Genomic DNA, 13,397 nt, shown 5'->3' on the forward strand with positions numbered 1-13,397 from the left:
CCATCGTTAGGTCGAGCTATATATATATATGACTAAAAAGAATTTAACAAAAATTGAGTTACATTACCAATATCTGTTGATCCTCCCCATGTACCCTGATGAGCATGCCTGGCTAATTTTGTTATGGCCTCTAAATATGATTTTGAGGCAGCCACAGCACCTAGAAACAAGACATTGAAAACGCATTAAAGAGTACCTCCATGGTTCACATTTACGTGTAATAAAAAACAACATAAAATTAACTATCATACTAGCAGTGACAGCTGAATTATGGGCTGTAATTAAAACTGTATCATTTCACAAGTTTCTCACTGGATGAAAGAATACAACTTTATTAATGTACTGAATTAATAATGGCCATAATCTGCTCTTCAAACAAGGCTCAACCTTGAGTAGTCACCTCATAACGTACTTTCTGGTTGTAAGTGCAGACCGCTTATTTATGGCGTACGATTTGCTCAAACTTGCGATATATAGAGTTCTGTACCAGCACGTTACCATTATAGTAAAAACAACCATTAAATTTATGAATTTTATCGCCAGATAACCATAATAATGGGAGAAAAAAATGCAGGAATTCGCGCAACATCAGCGCTTAAGCCTACTTTAAAGTCAGAAGCATCTCAATCTTCATCCATATTAAGAATTTATTAACGGCGTGTTCTTATAAATTTTAAGATCAGCGTTTTTCTACTGCCTTCTCCGGATTATCTTTCTCAGCAATCTCTCCTCCGTCGAAAATAAGTGCTCCTAATCTGCACTTTAATCTGGAATTCTGAGCATATTTCGAAATCTTGTCATACTAATATTTATCAACATCGTTCCTTGCCGCACCATCTGCTACCAACTATCGCCAGGAGAACACAAAACTTTGGAGCAAAATATATTTTACGTTTTTCTTTTTCTTCGAAGCTACCAAGAGATTGTCCCGATAGCAGCGCCCAATGTCTGGGATATGTACAACCCTTTATACTTTGTAATAACAGTAGCACGAAGTTCGATGTGCAGCCAATGTAGGAGAACGAACATCAAGAACCACCTGCAGATAAAAGTTACTGCAGCGCTGGTAGTAAAACCTGCGCTCTCTATTGATAGCTAAAAGTTATTTCTTTAAGAATAAGAAAGTGGAGCTCCCATGAGGATCATTAAGGCTAACAAGAAGAACTTTGTGTCAGGATAAGAATAATAAGTTACTAAATATTGCTTTCTGTCCCCTGTTTTCTTAAAGACAGAAGAGATGAGACCAAAAACCAAAATTATAACGAGGTCAGCTTCAAATTTAGCTGGCTCTTGTTTATAGCTTGGTTAGTTGGTTGCTTTAGATTTTAAGCATAATTGCGAATATGAAAGGTCAGTGTACCGTGTCTGTAAACTGAGTGCATTCTATGGTCGGTTTTTCATCCCGTTTGTTTATTGGGATGAAAAACCTGAATTTCTGAGAGGTGACAGGAATACCTCTCAGTCATTTCTGAGAGATACCACAGTGTGAGAAATATAAAAGTTCCTCCCGTTTATACGGGACTCGAATCCAAACCGTTTCCCCACGGTGTTTGAGAGCAGTAATCATAATAGAACAGCTTTCTGCTGATAGCGAACATTGTTACTGCGTGAAGCTTCTTTTCTCGTTAATTCGAATCTTTACTCGAAACCTCGTTAACTCGAATCCTCCTAACGAATCCCGAATTTCTTTTCCAGTTCAAATTATTCGTTCCAGCTCGCCAATTAAGTTCAAACGCTTTAAGTCCAGTTAATGCAAACTTTCTTATTTCAAACTGAATAATTTTATTCTTTCTCAGGTTTGGAGAAACTAACCTGTCGTGTAACTGAAAACACTCTTACACTTTGTCAAAACCGGGATGATCTTCAAGAAGTTCAAGTCTATCTAAATCCTGTATATTGCCATCGATCCAATATTTTCAGTTACTCCGAAAGGGATTTCTTACCGATTCTGGCACGTTATGAAATATTCAACAGTCAACTGCTATCCAACAGCATTCATAATTTTAAACGGTGAACACAGACACGTCTGTGATATTTTTTTCCTTCTTTATTTTTCAAAAGAGAAGGAATGTGACTCACTGTTCGCAATAATGACGATCCTTAGCTGGCTTGTTTCTGTTGGCGTCTAGAGAAAGTTCAACTACACCATGATATGATTGATGAGGGGAGGGGGTCGCTATCACACTAGCAAGATTTCGCGTTCACGATTATCTCTCTCTCTCTCTCTCTCTCTCTCTCTCTCTCTCTCTCTCTCTCTCTCTCTCTGCAACCACTCTAGTATTCCGTACTGCGTTCATCTATCAGTATTTCGATCGTATCAATGTTGGTTTCATAATGGAATCGACCTTCCAGACAAGAAAGAGGAACACACTAATGTTTTTCCAGGACTAGGAGAAGGAAATTAAATAATTAAAGCAGGAAATTAATTATACAACACCTGACTAATATTAACAATCGGAAGGAAAAACAGGTCTCTGAGAATATCATGTTTGAAGTGAAATCCATTTATTGTTCGCTATTATTATATAGGCTATCTTTCGTATATCTTCTTATTCATCAGAAGGATGTTTATTGAAATAAATAGTTTTAAGCTGGTGGTTGTGGTAATAAGAAGAACTGCGTGTCAGGATCAAAATAATAAGTTACTAAATTCGCGTATTACTCTTAAATAAAGTAATACCAGTTATCAAATAAAAGATTTAATCAAAGATTGAATTAAATTATAATTAAAGTTATCTTAAAATACGAAATTAAATTAAAAATAATAAATTACATAAAACAATAAATATCTCGTGTATTGTTCTTCCTCGTGTGAAATCCAAGAATCCCTTGCTATGAGCATCGATAGTAAGGCCCTGTTCCTAACCACATCTGCATGTGCGACCAGAGGACTGAAATCGATAAGCATGTAATCGTCTACCTTGAGAACCTTTTATTACCCAGATCGCCAGCTCTGCTGTGTGCGTGAGAAATTGTCGACAAAAAAAGGGGAGCGAAGTAACCAGGAGTGTTGTGGCGTTCGTTGTCAGACAGCTCACCGAGTAGTTGGGTTAGCAGAGACTAGAACACGCTGTTATTCGATTTGATAAAACACATCATGACCAATAAATAAAGAAGCTCTGAGGGCATTTATTTCTCTATTTGATCAGCAGTAATGGAATTAGACTGCGCAGAAGGCGTGCAAGAACTTGAAAAAACTGATTGATAACGAATTCCATACGCAGAAAAACAATTTGAGAGAAGAAGTGCTCCTGTATCTTACCTTAAAAATATCAAGTTAATTCTGAAAATAAAAACTCGAAATTCACTCGTTCGAAGCAATAAAATATAGATTTCCTAATATTTTAACAGGCAGTGTACATATAACAATTACTTTGCCTACAGTTCTAATTCCTATCATGATAATATTAGTCATCGTTTTATTGATAACTAAAAAGTTCCATCAGATGGAGCTGGCGCTCTAGTTAACTGAAAATGTTAAATCATTTATTAATAATTTATTAATAGACACCCAAACATGGACTATAAAGCAAAAGCTGACATCTCGTTAAAACTTAGCAAGGAAAAATTAATGAACCTGTTGTTTTTGTTAGCTTCGCCATCAGTTACTGTGCACCCAAAGCGTATTGGCAATGAGTGGCCAAATAATGAGCGAGACCAACGCCCTTTAGCAGTTCCATTAGTTCCTACAACTGTAGAGCCACACCCATTCTATATAAGCGCATAATAGAAACTAATGTTTCATTAGGGGATAGAATAATCCGTAATGCCTCTAAATTCTAGTGTGTTCCTACTTAATATGTTCTTTGGAACATCGCCCCGGACTTCGCTTGTCATCCTACAAAATTTACGGGCTTTCTGACGTCCATTTGTTTATTTTATTACTTCTAATGATTTGTTTTACTTTCATGAAGTACTTTGACAATTTATAACCATGAGAGCACTGGAGACTTTTTTCTAGGAGGAGAATACTAATATTTCGGTAGCTCAAGATCAAAATATTAGTATTGTTAGGAATTATTCAAGGAACTTTGAATAATTCATAAATTATGTTGTAGTAAAAATTCTTAGTACAATATTTTTATTGTTTAGAAGCATATTATTCATGAAAGCAAACTAGATCGCTGCTAATTGTAGTTATTAGAAATTCTTTGATAAAGTTTTCATTGAAGTCCGTCTCAGGAGATGAATCTGTGCATATAAACACAACCCTTGACGTTTCCAAATGATATAGGTGGCCATGGTAAGTTTGTTTTCAATGATTCCTTTGAGATCCGAGCAGATAAAGAATAACCACTTACAGTGTCTTCTTTACAAATCTGATTTATGTTGTTATTTTTGCTGCATTTTTATATATAACTCCCTGAACACAAAAGGTATTAGAACCTATAGTATTTAGTACCATTTGGCTGATATTAGACTTGAATTCCTGCAGCGTTAAATTTTTGCGAAATACATGTGAAGTATGGTTGTTCCAGAAAGCAGAAATTGAAGGGATAAATGAAGACAAAAAGTTGGTTCTGTGAGGCTGGGTGGATAGTAAATGGATGCAGACTGTGAATTATTGGGATTTGTAGGAAGAGTGGGGGGAAAGAACTTCAAGCTTCCAGAGTCCACGTTTTCAATGAAATCTAGAAGCTTGAGAGAGGATTTAGGAGCGCCACTCTAGATGTGGAAACAATATTCCATGGTGGATCGAATTTGAGATTTATATAGAGTTATATTTGTGCTTATGACACAAGGAATTAGAAGTCGGGGTAGTCCTTTATGTACTTCATTCGCAGTAGTGAAGTTTAACAGTAGTATTAGTGGCATCGATTTAATTGTATCCCATATTGTGACTACCTTCACAACGAGGTACCACGATAATGCACTACCTCGAATCCATCCTTTTTCTAGAAGTCCTTTTTCTGAGTATCATCAAGGATAAGCATTAGACTTTTTTTTGCGAGAATAAAAAAGGCAAAACTGGGTTTTAGTAAATATCGAATTAAGTTTTCTTCTCACCACTGGAAAATTACCTGGACATCAGCATTCCAGGAATTTGTAACCAGTATTCGATAATTTGAGGCTGTTTATGCAAGGAAATGTTTCTCAAACCGAAATGTAGAATGTAAGGTGCTATCATTAGCAAAATTATGGATAGGATTTCTGTTTAGTGAAAGAAGGTCATTAATATACAAGAGGAAAAGAGTGGGAGAAAACTGAAAACACCAGTATTAGTGAAGAAGTTAAGATAGGGCTCTTTGCAATTGCCAATAATGAGCGGTTAGAGAACTAGACATCATCATCAGCAATTTCCAATCCACTGCAGGATGAACGCCTCTCCAGCAAATTTCCAGTTCCTTCTGTTTTGTGAAATGGCCGTCCATTTACTACCCACGAACTCTTGAATTTCATCTGTCATTCTCCGTTTTTGTCTTCCAGGTGTTTTCTTTTAGCTCCTTTTGGGTACCATTCTGTTATTTTCTTAGTCCATCTGTCATCCTGTCCTCGAGCAGCTATGTGCCTGCCCAAGTCCACTTCAGTTCTTCAATTTTGATAAGAATGTCCTTTACCTGTGTTTGCTGTCTAATCCATTTGTTTTCCTTCTTATCCAACAGCGTGATTCATAATATAATTGAGTTCCATTCTTCGCTGTGTAGTTTTCAACTCTCTTTTGGTGAGTGCCCAAGTTTCACTTCCATAAGTCATGGTGGGGAGTATATATTGGTTCATTATTGTACATTTCAGACAAATTGGGATATTGTTCCTCAGTACGTGACTATATTTCCTGAATGCTATCCATCCAAAATTTATTCTTCTCTTGACTTCCAGCCATTTATCATTATTACAGTTGCTGACTTGTCCCAGATAAGCATACAACTCCACCTTTTCAATTACCGCTCATACACAGTAATTAAAAAAGGGATATCATTATATCCCTTTCTGTGGCATACGTGTTCATCATTACTTTTGTTTTAGCCATATTCATCTCCAGTCCGAAATCTTTACTAACTCTGCATAATTAAGGTTTTCCTCTAATTCTTGGGGATCGTGGCTTATGACCACAATGTCATCTGCAAATTTTAAATGGTTCAGGTACTTTCTATTCACATTGACTCCTTTCTGAGGCCAGTCCAATCTTCTAAAAGCTTCCTCAAAGGTAGCAGTAAACAACTTCGGAGATACAGTGCCGCCTTGTCGAACTCTTTTATTAATTTTAAATTTGCCTCTGTCTTTGTTTAGTCTAATAAAGGAGGTAGTGTTCACATATATTTTCTTCAAAATCATAATGCATGGTGTGTTATGCCTTGTCTTTCCAATGCTCGAAACATTACCTTATGCTTTATAGAGTCAAATGTTTTTCATAATCCACAAGTGCCAGGCATAAGACTTATTGGACGATTGTTTTCTGCAACAGCATGTTCGAGAGGCAACCAGAGAGAGTAATACTCTTGATCTGGTTATCAACAGTGATCATTCGTGTATTAAGAATTTGCAGATAAGGGAACCACTAAGTGGCAGTAATCACAGTGTACTGATGTGGGATTTACTTAAAGATATAATTACCATCAGGGGTAAACGAAAGGGATTTTGCTTCCGTAAAGGTGAGTACAGTGGTCTCAGAAAGGTTTTAAATTCTGTACAGTGGGATCAACTGACCATGTTACCAACAGTAAATTCTCAGTGAGAAGCATTCAAGGAATTAATCGTGGATGCTACTATAAGTTTCATACCTATTAAGAAATATTGTTCAAGGTTTAGGCCTAAATTATCAAGCGACGCAGAAGCCTATGGCAGATATAAGCTAGTCTGTAATCAAGTCACAAAGGAGGTTAGGCAGGGGAAGGCAGATTACGAGAAATCCTTGGCAAAAGATGCTAAGAAAAACAGCAAGGATTTCTTTACTTATATAAACTCTAAAAGGAAGGGGATGAATCCGATTGGTCCACTTGATATCGATGGTTCGACTGTTGATGATCCTGCTCAGATAGCAAACAAATTGAATGCGTATTTTGCATCTACATTCACACGTGAGGAATTATTAAGGTTTGAAAATGCCACAAGATTATCAAATTGTAGCAGGGTGCTTAATGATTCTGTAATAACTGAGAGAAAAGTGGAGGAGAAATTGTTGAAGTTAAACATAAGAAAGGCACCTGGAGTGGATGGGATCTATCCAGTTATATTAAAGGAGGCAGCAAAGCAACTAAGCGAACCCTTAGCCATAATTATGAGAGCATCCTTGGACTCAGGGGAGGTCCCCACGGACTGGAGATGTGCAAATGTATCCCCAATTCACAAAGGGGGATCGAAGGGTGACACGAGTAATTACAGACCAGTTAGTTTAACTTCTGTTCCGGGTAAAATAATAGAGTCGCTGGTTAAAGTTGCATTGCAGGATCATCTAGACAAGACTGCAGCAATAATTCAGACACAGCATGGGTTTGTTAAGGAAAAGTCTTGTCTGGCAAATTTGATAGGATATTATGATGTGGTTACAAAGGAACTGGATGCAAAAAATAATTTTGATATCATATATTTGGATTTCAGGAAAGCTTTTGACACTGTTGCGCATGGAAGACTATTGTACAAATTGGAGCAGAATGGTATTAAGGGTAAGTTGCTACAATGGATAAAAGGATGGTGAGTGGGAGAAGACAGAGGGTGGTAATCAATGGGTGCTGCTCTTCGTGGACTAATGTTATTAGTGGAGTCCCACAGGGTTCGGTGTTGGGTCTTCTGTTGTTTTGTATATTTATCAATGATATTGATGAAGGTATATCAGGCTTAGTGTAGTAGTTTGCAGATGATACAAAGGTTGGCAGGGTTGTTAATGACAGTAACGGCAGTGCGCTACTGCAACAGGGTCTAGAAAATTTGGGCAGATGGGCTAAGAAGTGGCAATAAAGTTTAATCTTGACAAATGCAAAGTACTGCATATGGGTAGAAGTAACCCCACAGAAACGTACCAACTGTGTGGTACTACACTTAAGGTGGTAGAAAATGAAAAAGACCTGGGAGTAATTGTGCAGTCAGATATGAAGTTTTCTGAGCAATGCAGACAGGCTGCCAGGGCAGGTCATGGGGTTTTGTCAATGATATATAGGACTTTTGCTGGCAGGGAAAAGGAGGCGATTGTCCCTCTGTATAAGGCCACCCCTTGAATACTGCGTACAGGTCTGGAGGCCTCATTTTAGGAAGGATGTTGATTTGCTTGAGCGTGTACAGAGAAGGGTAACAAGATTGGTGAGGGGAATGAAGGGATCCTCTTACCAAGAGAGGCTTAAGTTCTGCAAATTGCAGTGGCTGGAGACTAAGCACCTGCGCGGTGATCTGATTGAGGTGTATAAGGCCTTGAATGGGTTGAGCACGCTGAATTCTGATGGGATCCTTCCACTTGTTCAGATTTCGAACCTAAGGGGGCATAAATTCAAATTAAAAAAAGACAGATGTAGAATAGATGTGCGGAAATTTGCCTTTAGCCAGCGGGTGGTTAATTGCTGGAACAAACTTCCATCTGTCGTTGTGGAAGTTGATAGGTTGAATAAATTTAAGGAGGAACTGGACAGGCATTTGGAGGGAATGGTGTGATTTTTTTTTTTTTTTTTTTTTGCTGATGCTGCATAAGCTCATACACTTGCTTTCTTGCATCACATGCCACTACTACTACTATTTTAGTTTCATTTGCTTTCTCCATTAGCTGTGATATACGTGAAGGTGATCCACAGTTGAGAATCCTATCCTAAAATCAGCTTGCTCTTTCGGTTGATTCTCATCAAGTATTGTTTCTAATCCGTTAGTGATTAACTTTGTGGACCACTTGTAGATGTGAGATAACGAGCTAATTAGTCTATAATTTCTGATTTGTTTCCTTTCTTATGCAGCAAAATTATGATTGCATAAATATTCCACTCCTTAGGGAAAAAAAATTTGGAAGTCCATAAGATGTGTGCTTATTTAGAAGACTTATGTTAAATACGTTCTTGGGCTTTTGATCGGTTTATGTTTGGCATGTGAGGTCAAGAGCTGCTGATTGAGTTTTACCAAATTAGTCTATCGAATTTGTCCAGATTTGAATAACATTAGCCAATATGTATTATTAGTGATCGATCAGACGGCAGATTTCGAGTTCATGTAAAAGTTTGTTAGTTACTTTGGAATGGGTAGAGGTAAATGTAATGGGACAATAACTGTAAGGGAGTGATTTGTCACCCTTTTTAAGAACCGCTGGATGGGAGCAAATTCGAAGTAGATGGAAAAAACACCAGTGGAATAAGAAAGTGTAAAAAGGCGACACAAAATAGGAGTAAGCTCAGGAGAAGAGGTTTTTAGAACAAGTGGAAAAATGCTGTCAGGACCTGGAGGCTTCTTAACATCAAGAGTGTTAAGTATTCTAACATTCTTCTGTCGAAAGACTACGGGAGACATTGAATGCAGAGTATTGAGTATGGTTCAAGTTGGCTTACCAAAGATCACCGACAAGAGTTAGAACAAAAGTAGATGTTTCTAGTAAGTCGACTTTATCTTTAACTGTGGCTGCAAGAGAACCATCAGGTTGTGATGGTTCTCTTGAACCATCTGGCGTCTAGAATGATCGACTACCATTTTGATAAAATGACTACGTTTATCCTGTTCAAATCGAGTTTGCATTAGTTAATAACTGTAGTACAATTGTTCAGGTCTTTAGTGTAGCCAGAAAATCAAACTGGGGACAAGGCAGTAAAAAACTTTTTTTTTCTTTGCAAAAGTAAGGTTTAGGTAAAGAACGAGGTTTTAAGGTGTAATGCGGAATAAAGGTTTTCATTCCTTTAAAAATTAATTTCGTTAACACAATATGGGCAAACAATAGGATGGGTAAACTAAAAACACTAATCCAGCCAAACAAGATAATTATAGAAATCGCGCAGATCATTCCATTTTGCATTCTTGTAAAGTAAACAACACGAGGCTGATAATGGCAGTGAAAAAGAGACAGAAGCCCCGTTAGAGAAGAGACCATCACCAAATTGTGATCTGAGGTGCATAGTGGAATGCTAACTTTAACTGTGGATTTTCAAGGGTTGCCAGTGAGAATAATCAAGAATGTTGGTTGTGTGGATCGAATTTCCACACAACCAACACTAATTCTTCTTGTATTCTTGTATGTAAATAAAAACAAGATGTGCGAGTTCATCAGAAAAATGTCACCAGCTGGAGTTGTAAACATTACAGTCACTAAGGAAAATTACCTCTGTTAGGAAAGTTACACTGGAAAAGTATTTAAAAAAAAAAGGAAGTCAAAGGGTTTCGAGTGATTCCTGAAGAACAACAGAGGCACGAGATGGATTGCACAGAAAGGAGACCAAGAGGCTTTTAAGCTAGAGGACATCAAAAAGAGGAGATTCCATATCAGAAGTCTCCGGTAGGGAATATTGGAGCGGACATATCCCACCTTTGAAGTAAATGGAGCCATAGAGCGAATAATTGGTAACCGATAATTGAGACTGTTAGAATAAGTGGCACTTGGCCGATTGTAGGTGGAAATGGTTTAAACCCCTGGCTTGTAGCCATGAAGGGAATTATATACAGCAATGTGCCTTCTGAATATAATAGAGTTCATGGACATCACTGAGAATGATTTTTTTTTATTATTCTTTTGGCCTTTTTGAATTTTAATGAGAAAAACTGGAGTCGCACTATTAGTTCAACTGTTTGTGTTGTTTCCACCTCTATGTGATTGGTTATACCTTTCATGAAGAGATGATCGCTGAAGATACCAGCCGTATAAAGTAATAAGGAATTATGGACTGTTTGTAATTATGTTTGGTGCTAATCGTTGGCATCACTGATCACTGCCATCGGCAGAATTTTTGGGGAAATATGGTGGTCGATACACAATATCCATTTGCTTTACAACTTTGCTTTATTAGCTTCTAAAACCACATTTTGCCATCCATATCTATAAATGTAATACCATAGTTGAAAATGGCGGTCAATTACGGGCCACCTTCCTGGCTAATTTTTGACAATCCCATTACCGATATTGTTGGTTGAACACCATTGTTTGTTATGGAGAATTCTGAACGAATTCCCCATACCCAGATAAGCTTTGATCGCTACTGTCCAGGCATTATCTTCGAGGTGATGATCTGGGATATAGCCGCAGTTACTATGGTTTAGGAAATCGATTCGTCAAGCTGCCAAACCACCAACTGTTAACCCTCGCTAGAACTCGCTTATACACATAGTTTGTCTATTTTGAGGATGAAAAGCCAAAGTCGATGAAAAGATGAAGATGAGCTAAACTCATTTTCCTGCCTGTTTCGATAGGGCAGCACACAGCCCTAAGGGTTTTTTATTATAATTATAAAATTTATATAAATATTATTAATTCTGTGTATTCAGCTGGATTTATCTGTGGTTTTATTGGTAAAATAATCGATTTAATTCCAAACTCAACCAATTACTGATAAATAATCAAGGGTGGAGATTTATGATCAAAAGTAACACTTGGTAGTTTCTATGACAACAGTTGAATCGCTAGAAATAAATTGATATGGTCTAAATTACTGATATAAATATCGATAACTCTAAACACACGCTCAGCAACCAACTTAGTGGGATGACGGGTGAAGCCTTCTTTAAGAAAACCGCGCCACCCTCGCAAAGAGATTAAAACTATTCCAAGTTCACAAGACACGTTCCCGACCAAGTAACGAGCATTAGATTGACTACGTGACTAAATAAATGGAACGGCGCAGAACTTTGCTCTTTTGTAGTACGAGAAAACTTTGTGGCCAATTTTCACCACCAAGTACCGCTGACAGCAGCTAACTCCAGTGAACTTTGTCAGCCCCCTCCCGACCACGAATTAGACGGAGCAATGTAATTAAAGAGTAGACAGGTTGGTAATTGCAGTCACGCCAATCTCTAGTACATTTAATTCCAATACCCGACATCCCAATCAGTGATAACTTCGTTTTCGATCCTCAAGCAAATGTACGGGCTAGAAATTAAGTGATTAGTTTGTCTGTCATGGCAGCGGACACAGGCGTTAGTTACAAGTCTTAAAACTTCTTTACGATGCGAAAGTTATCACACCTCCATTTAGTTAGCCGGATTAAAGTCCCAGAGAAATCACGCTAATGAAAATGCAATTTATTTTAAAAGCACACGTTTCCCATTGCTATTGATGGTAAAAATAAGGCTCACCGAAGTTTATTAAATTGTATAGAAGTTTATCTAAGATTTCATGTCATATTTCATTTAAAAAAAAAAAAAAGAAAACTTCTGGTCCGTCTCATTTTTAAAAACAAAGTTGGAAATAGCTTAGCTTGGAAACATTCTTTCGTCCTCGGTGGTTTTATTTAAAAAAAAAGTTTATTCTTTAAGTTAATTGTAAAAGATGAAATTGAAGTTTGCTTTGTTAATTGTCACTGGACACCTGCATATCCGCAAATAACCTTCATTTACGGATAACGTGTGCAAACCGTTAGCTTTCTAACAGCTTGCAGTCTTCGTTAAACACATTCCACCAGTCTTTTGTCCTCTGTAAGTGTCTTCGGATATTTCCCGTCATTCGTCCTTTAAAACAGCGACCAGTTCAACTCTGATTTTTAGGCGGTCTCTTCTGACACGCACCCAACGATCCACAAGATTCTCTCTATGGAATTGAGGTCAGGGATCTGGGCTGGCCAGTCCAAATCTTCGGTACTCATGCCTCAAACTAGTCTTTCGCTAGGCGATTAGTATGATATGGAGCAGTGCCCTCCTCATACAGGTATAGGACTTTCCCAAAGTGCTACCACAACGTAGGTAGCGCATTATTGTCCAGAACCTATAGATAGACCTCAGCATTCATGGTTTTGTACAAAACAACCAAAAGTCCCAGACCATAATGCTGCCCCCGCCAAACTTCGCTGTCGGGATAACACAGCCCAACAGATAGCTTTCTCTGGACATTCGCCACATAGGCACGACCATCAGACTGGTGGACCATGTACCGTAACTAGTCACTCTAAAGCATAGCTTTCCATTGATCTACGATCGAAGAACACAGACCTTACACCAAGCTAGATGGCGTCTGGAATTACTCGGGATGATTGTCTTGAAGATGGTTGCACAGCTAACCCATATCAAGCTGTGTCCTGAGCCCTGTACTGGTGCTGACGTTGTCCCAATCGTCTCCTGATATCCTCTGTGTGCTCCGATAACGTTGACTTGCATTCCAAGAGGACGATTCTCTACAGAACTCTCCTGTCACGTTGCAGCACCTTAGGAGATTTTGGGGTTGTTTCGTAACGGTTTCAGCAACAGTCCGCTTCCATTTTTAGGTTACATCACCAAACATCCTCCCACGGATCTTCTGTTCCGTTGATATATAATGTACAGACCAATTTTTATGTGGCACTCCTATTATTGTAAGCAGTTAT

The 13,397-nt window shown here is 38.0% G+C and overlaps 1 protein-coding gene across 2 annotated transcripts in view; it reads right to left on the reverse strand.

Annotated features, from left to right (window-relative positions):
* The window catches only part of LOC150078932 (BAR/IMD domain-containing adapter protein 2-like), a 95,936-nt gene that overhangs the window by 21,204 nt on the left and 61,335 nt on the right, over window positions 1-13,397 (reverse strand). For both annotated transcript variants that reach the window (XM_090383763.1, XM_090383761.1), the window contains exon 3: window positions 68-160. Coding sequence is in view for 1 of the 2 variants with exons in the window: in XM_090383761.1 (XP_090239887.1) it covers window positions 68-160 (93 nt within the window). In the remaining variant the exon portion in view is untranslated. The remainder of the gene's footprint in view (window positions 1-67; window positions 161-13,397) is intronic.

This window comes from Mastigoproctus giganteus, chromosome 10 (genome assembly GCF_048544385.1).
Source record: "Mastigoproctus giganteus isolate SK-2022 chromosome 10, ASM4854438v1, whole genome shotgun sequence".
NCBI classification, from domain to species: Eukaryota; Metazoa; Arthropoda; class Arachnida; order Uropygi; family Thelyphonidae; genus Mastigoproctus; species Mastigoproctus giganteus.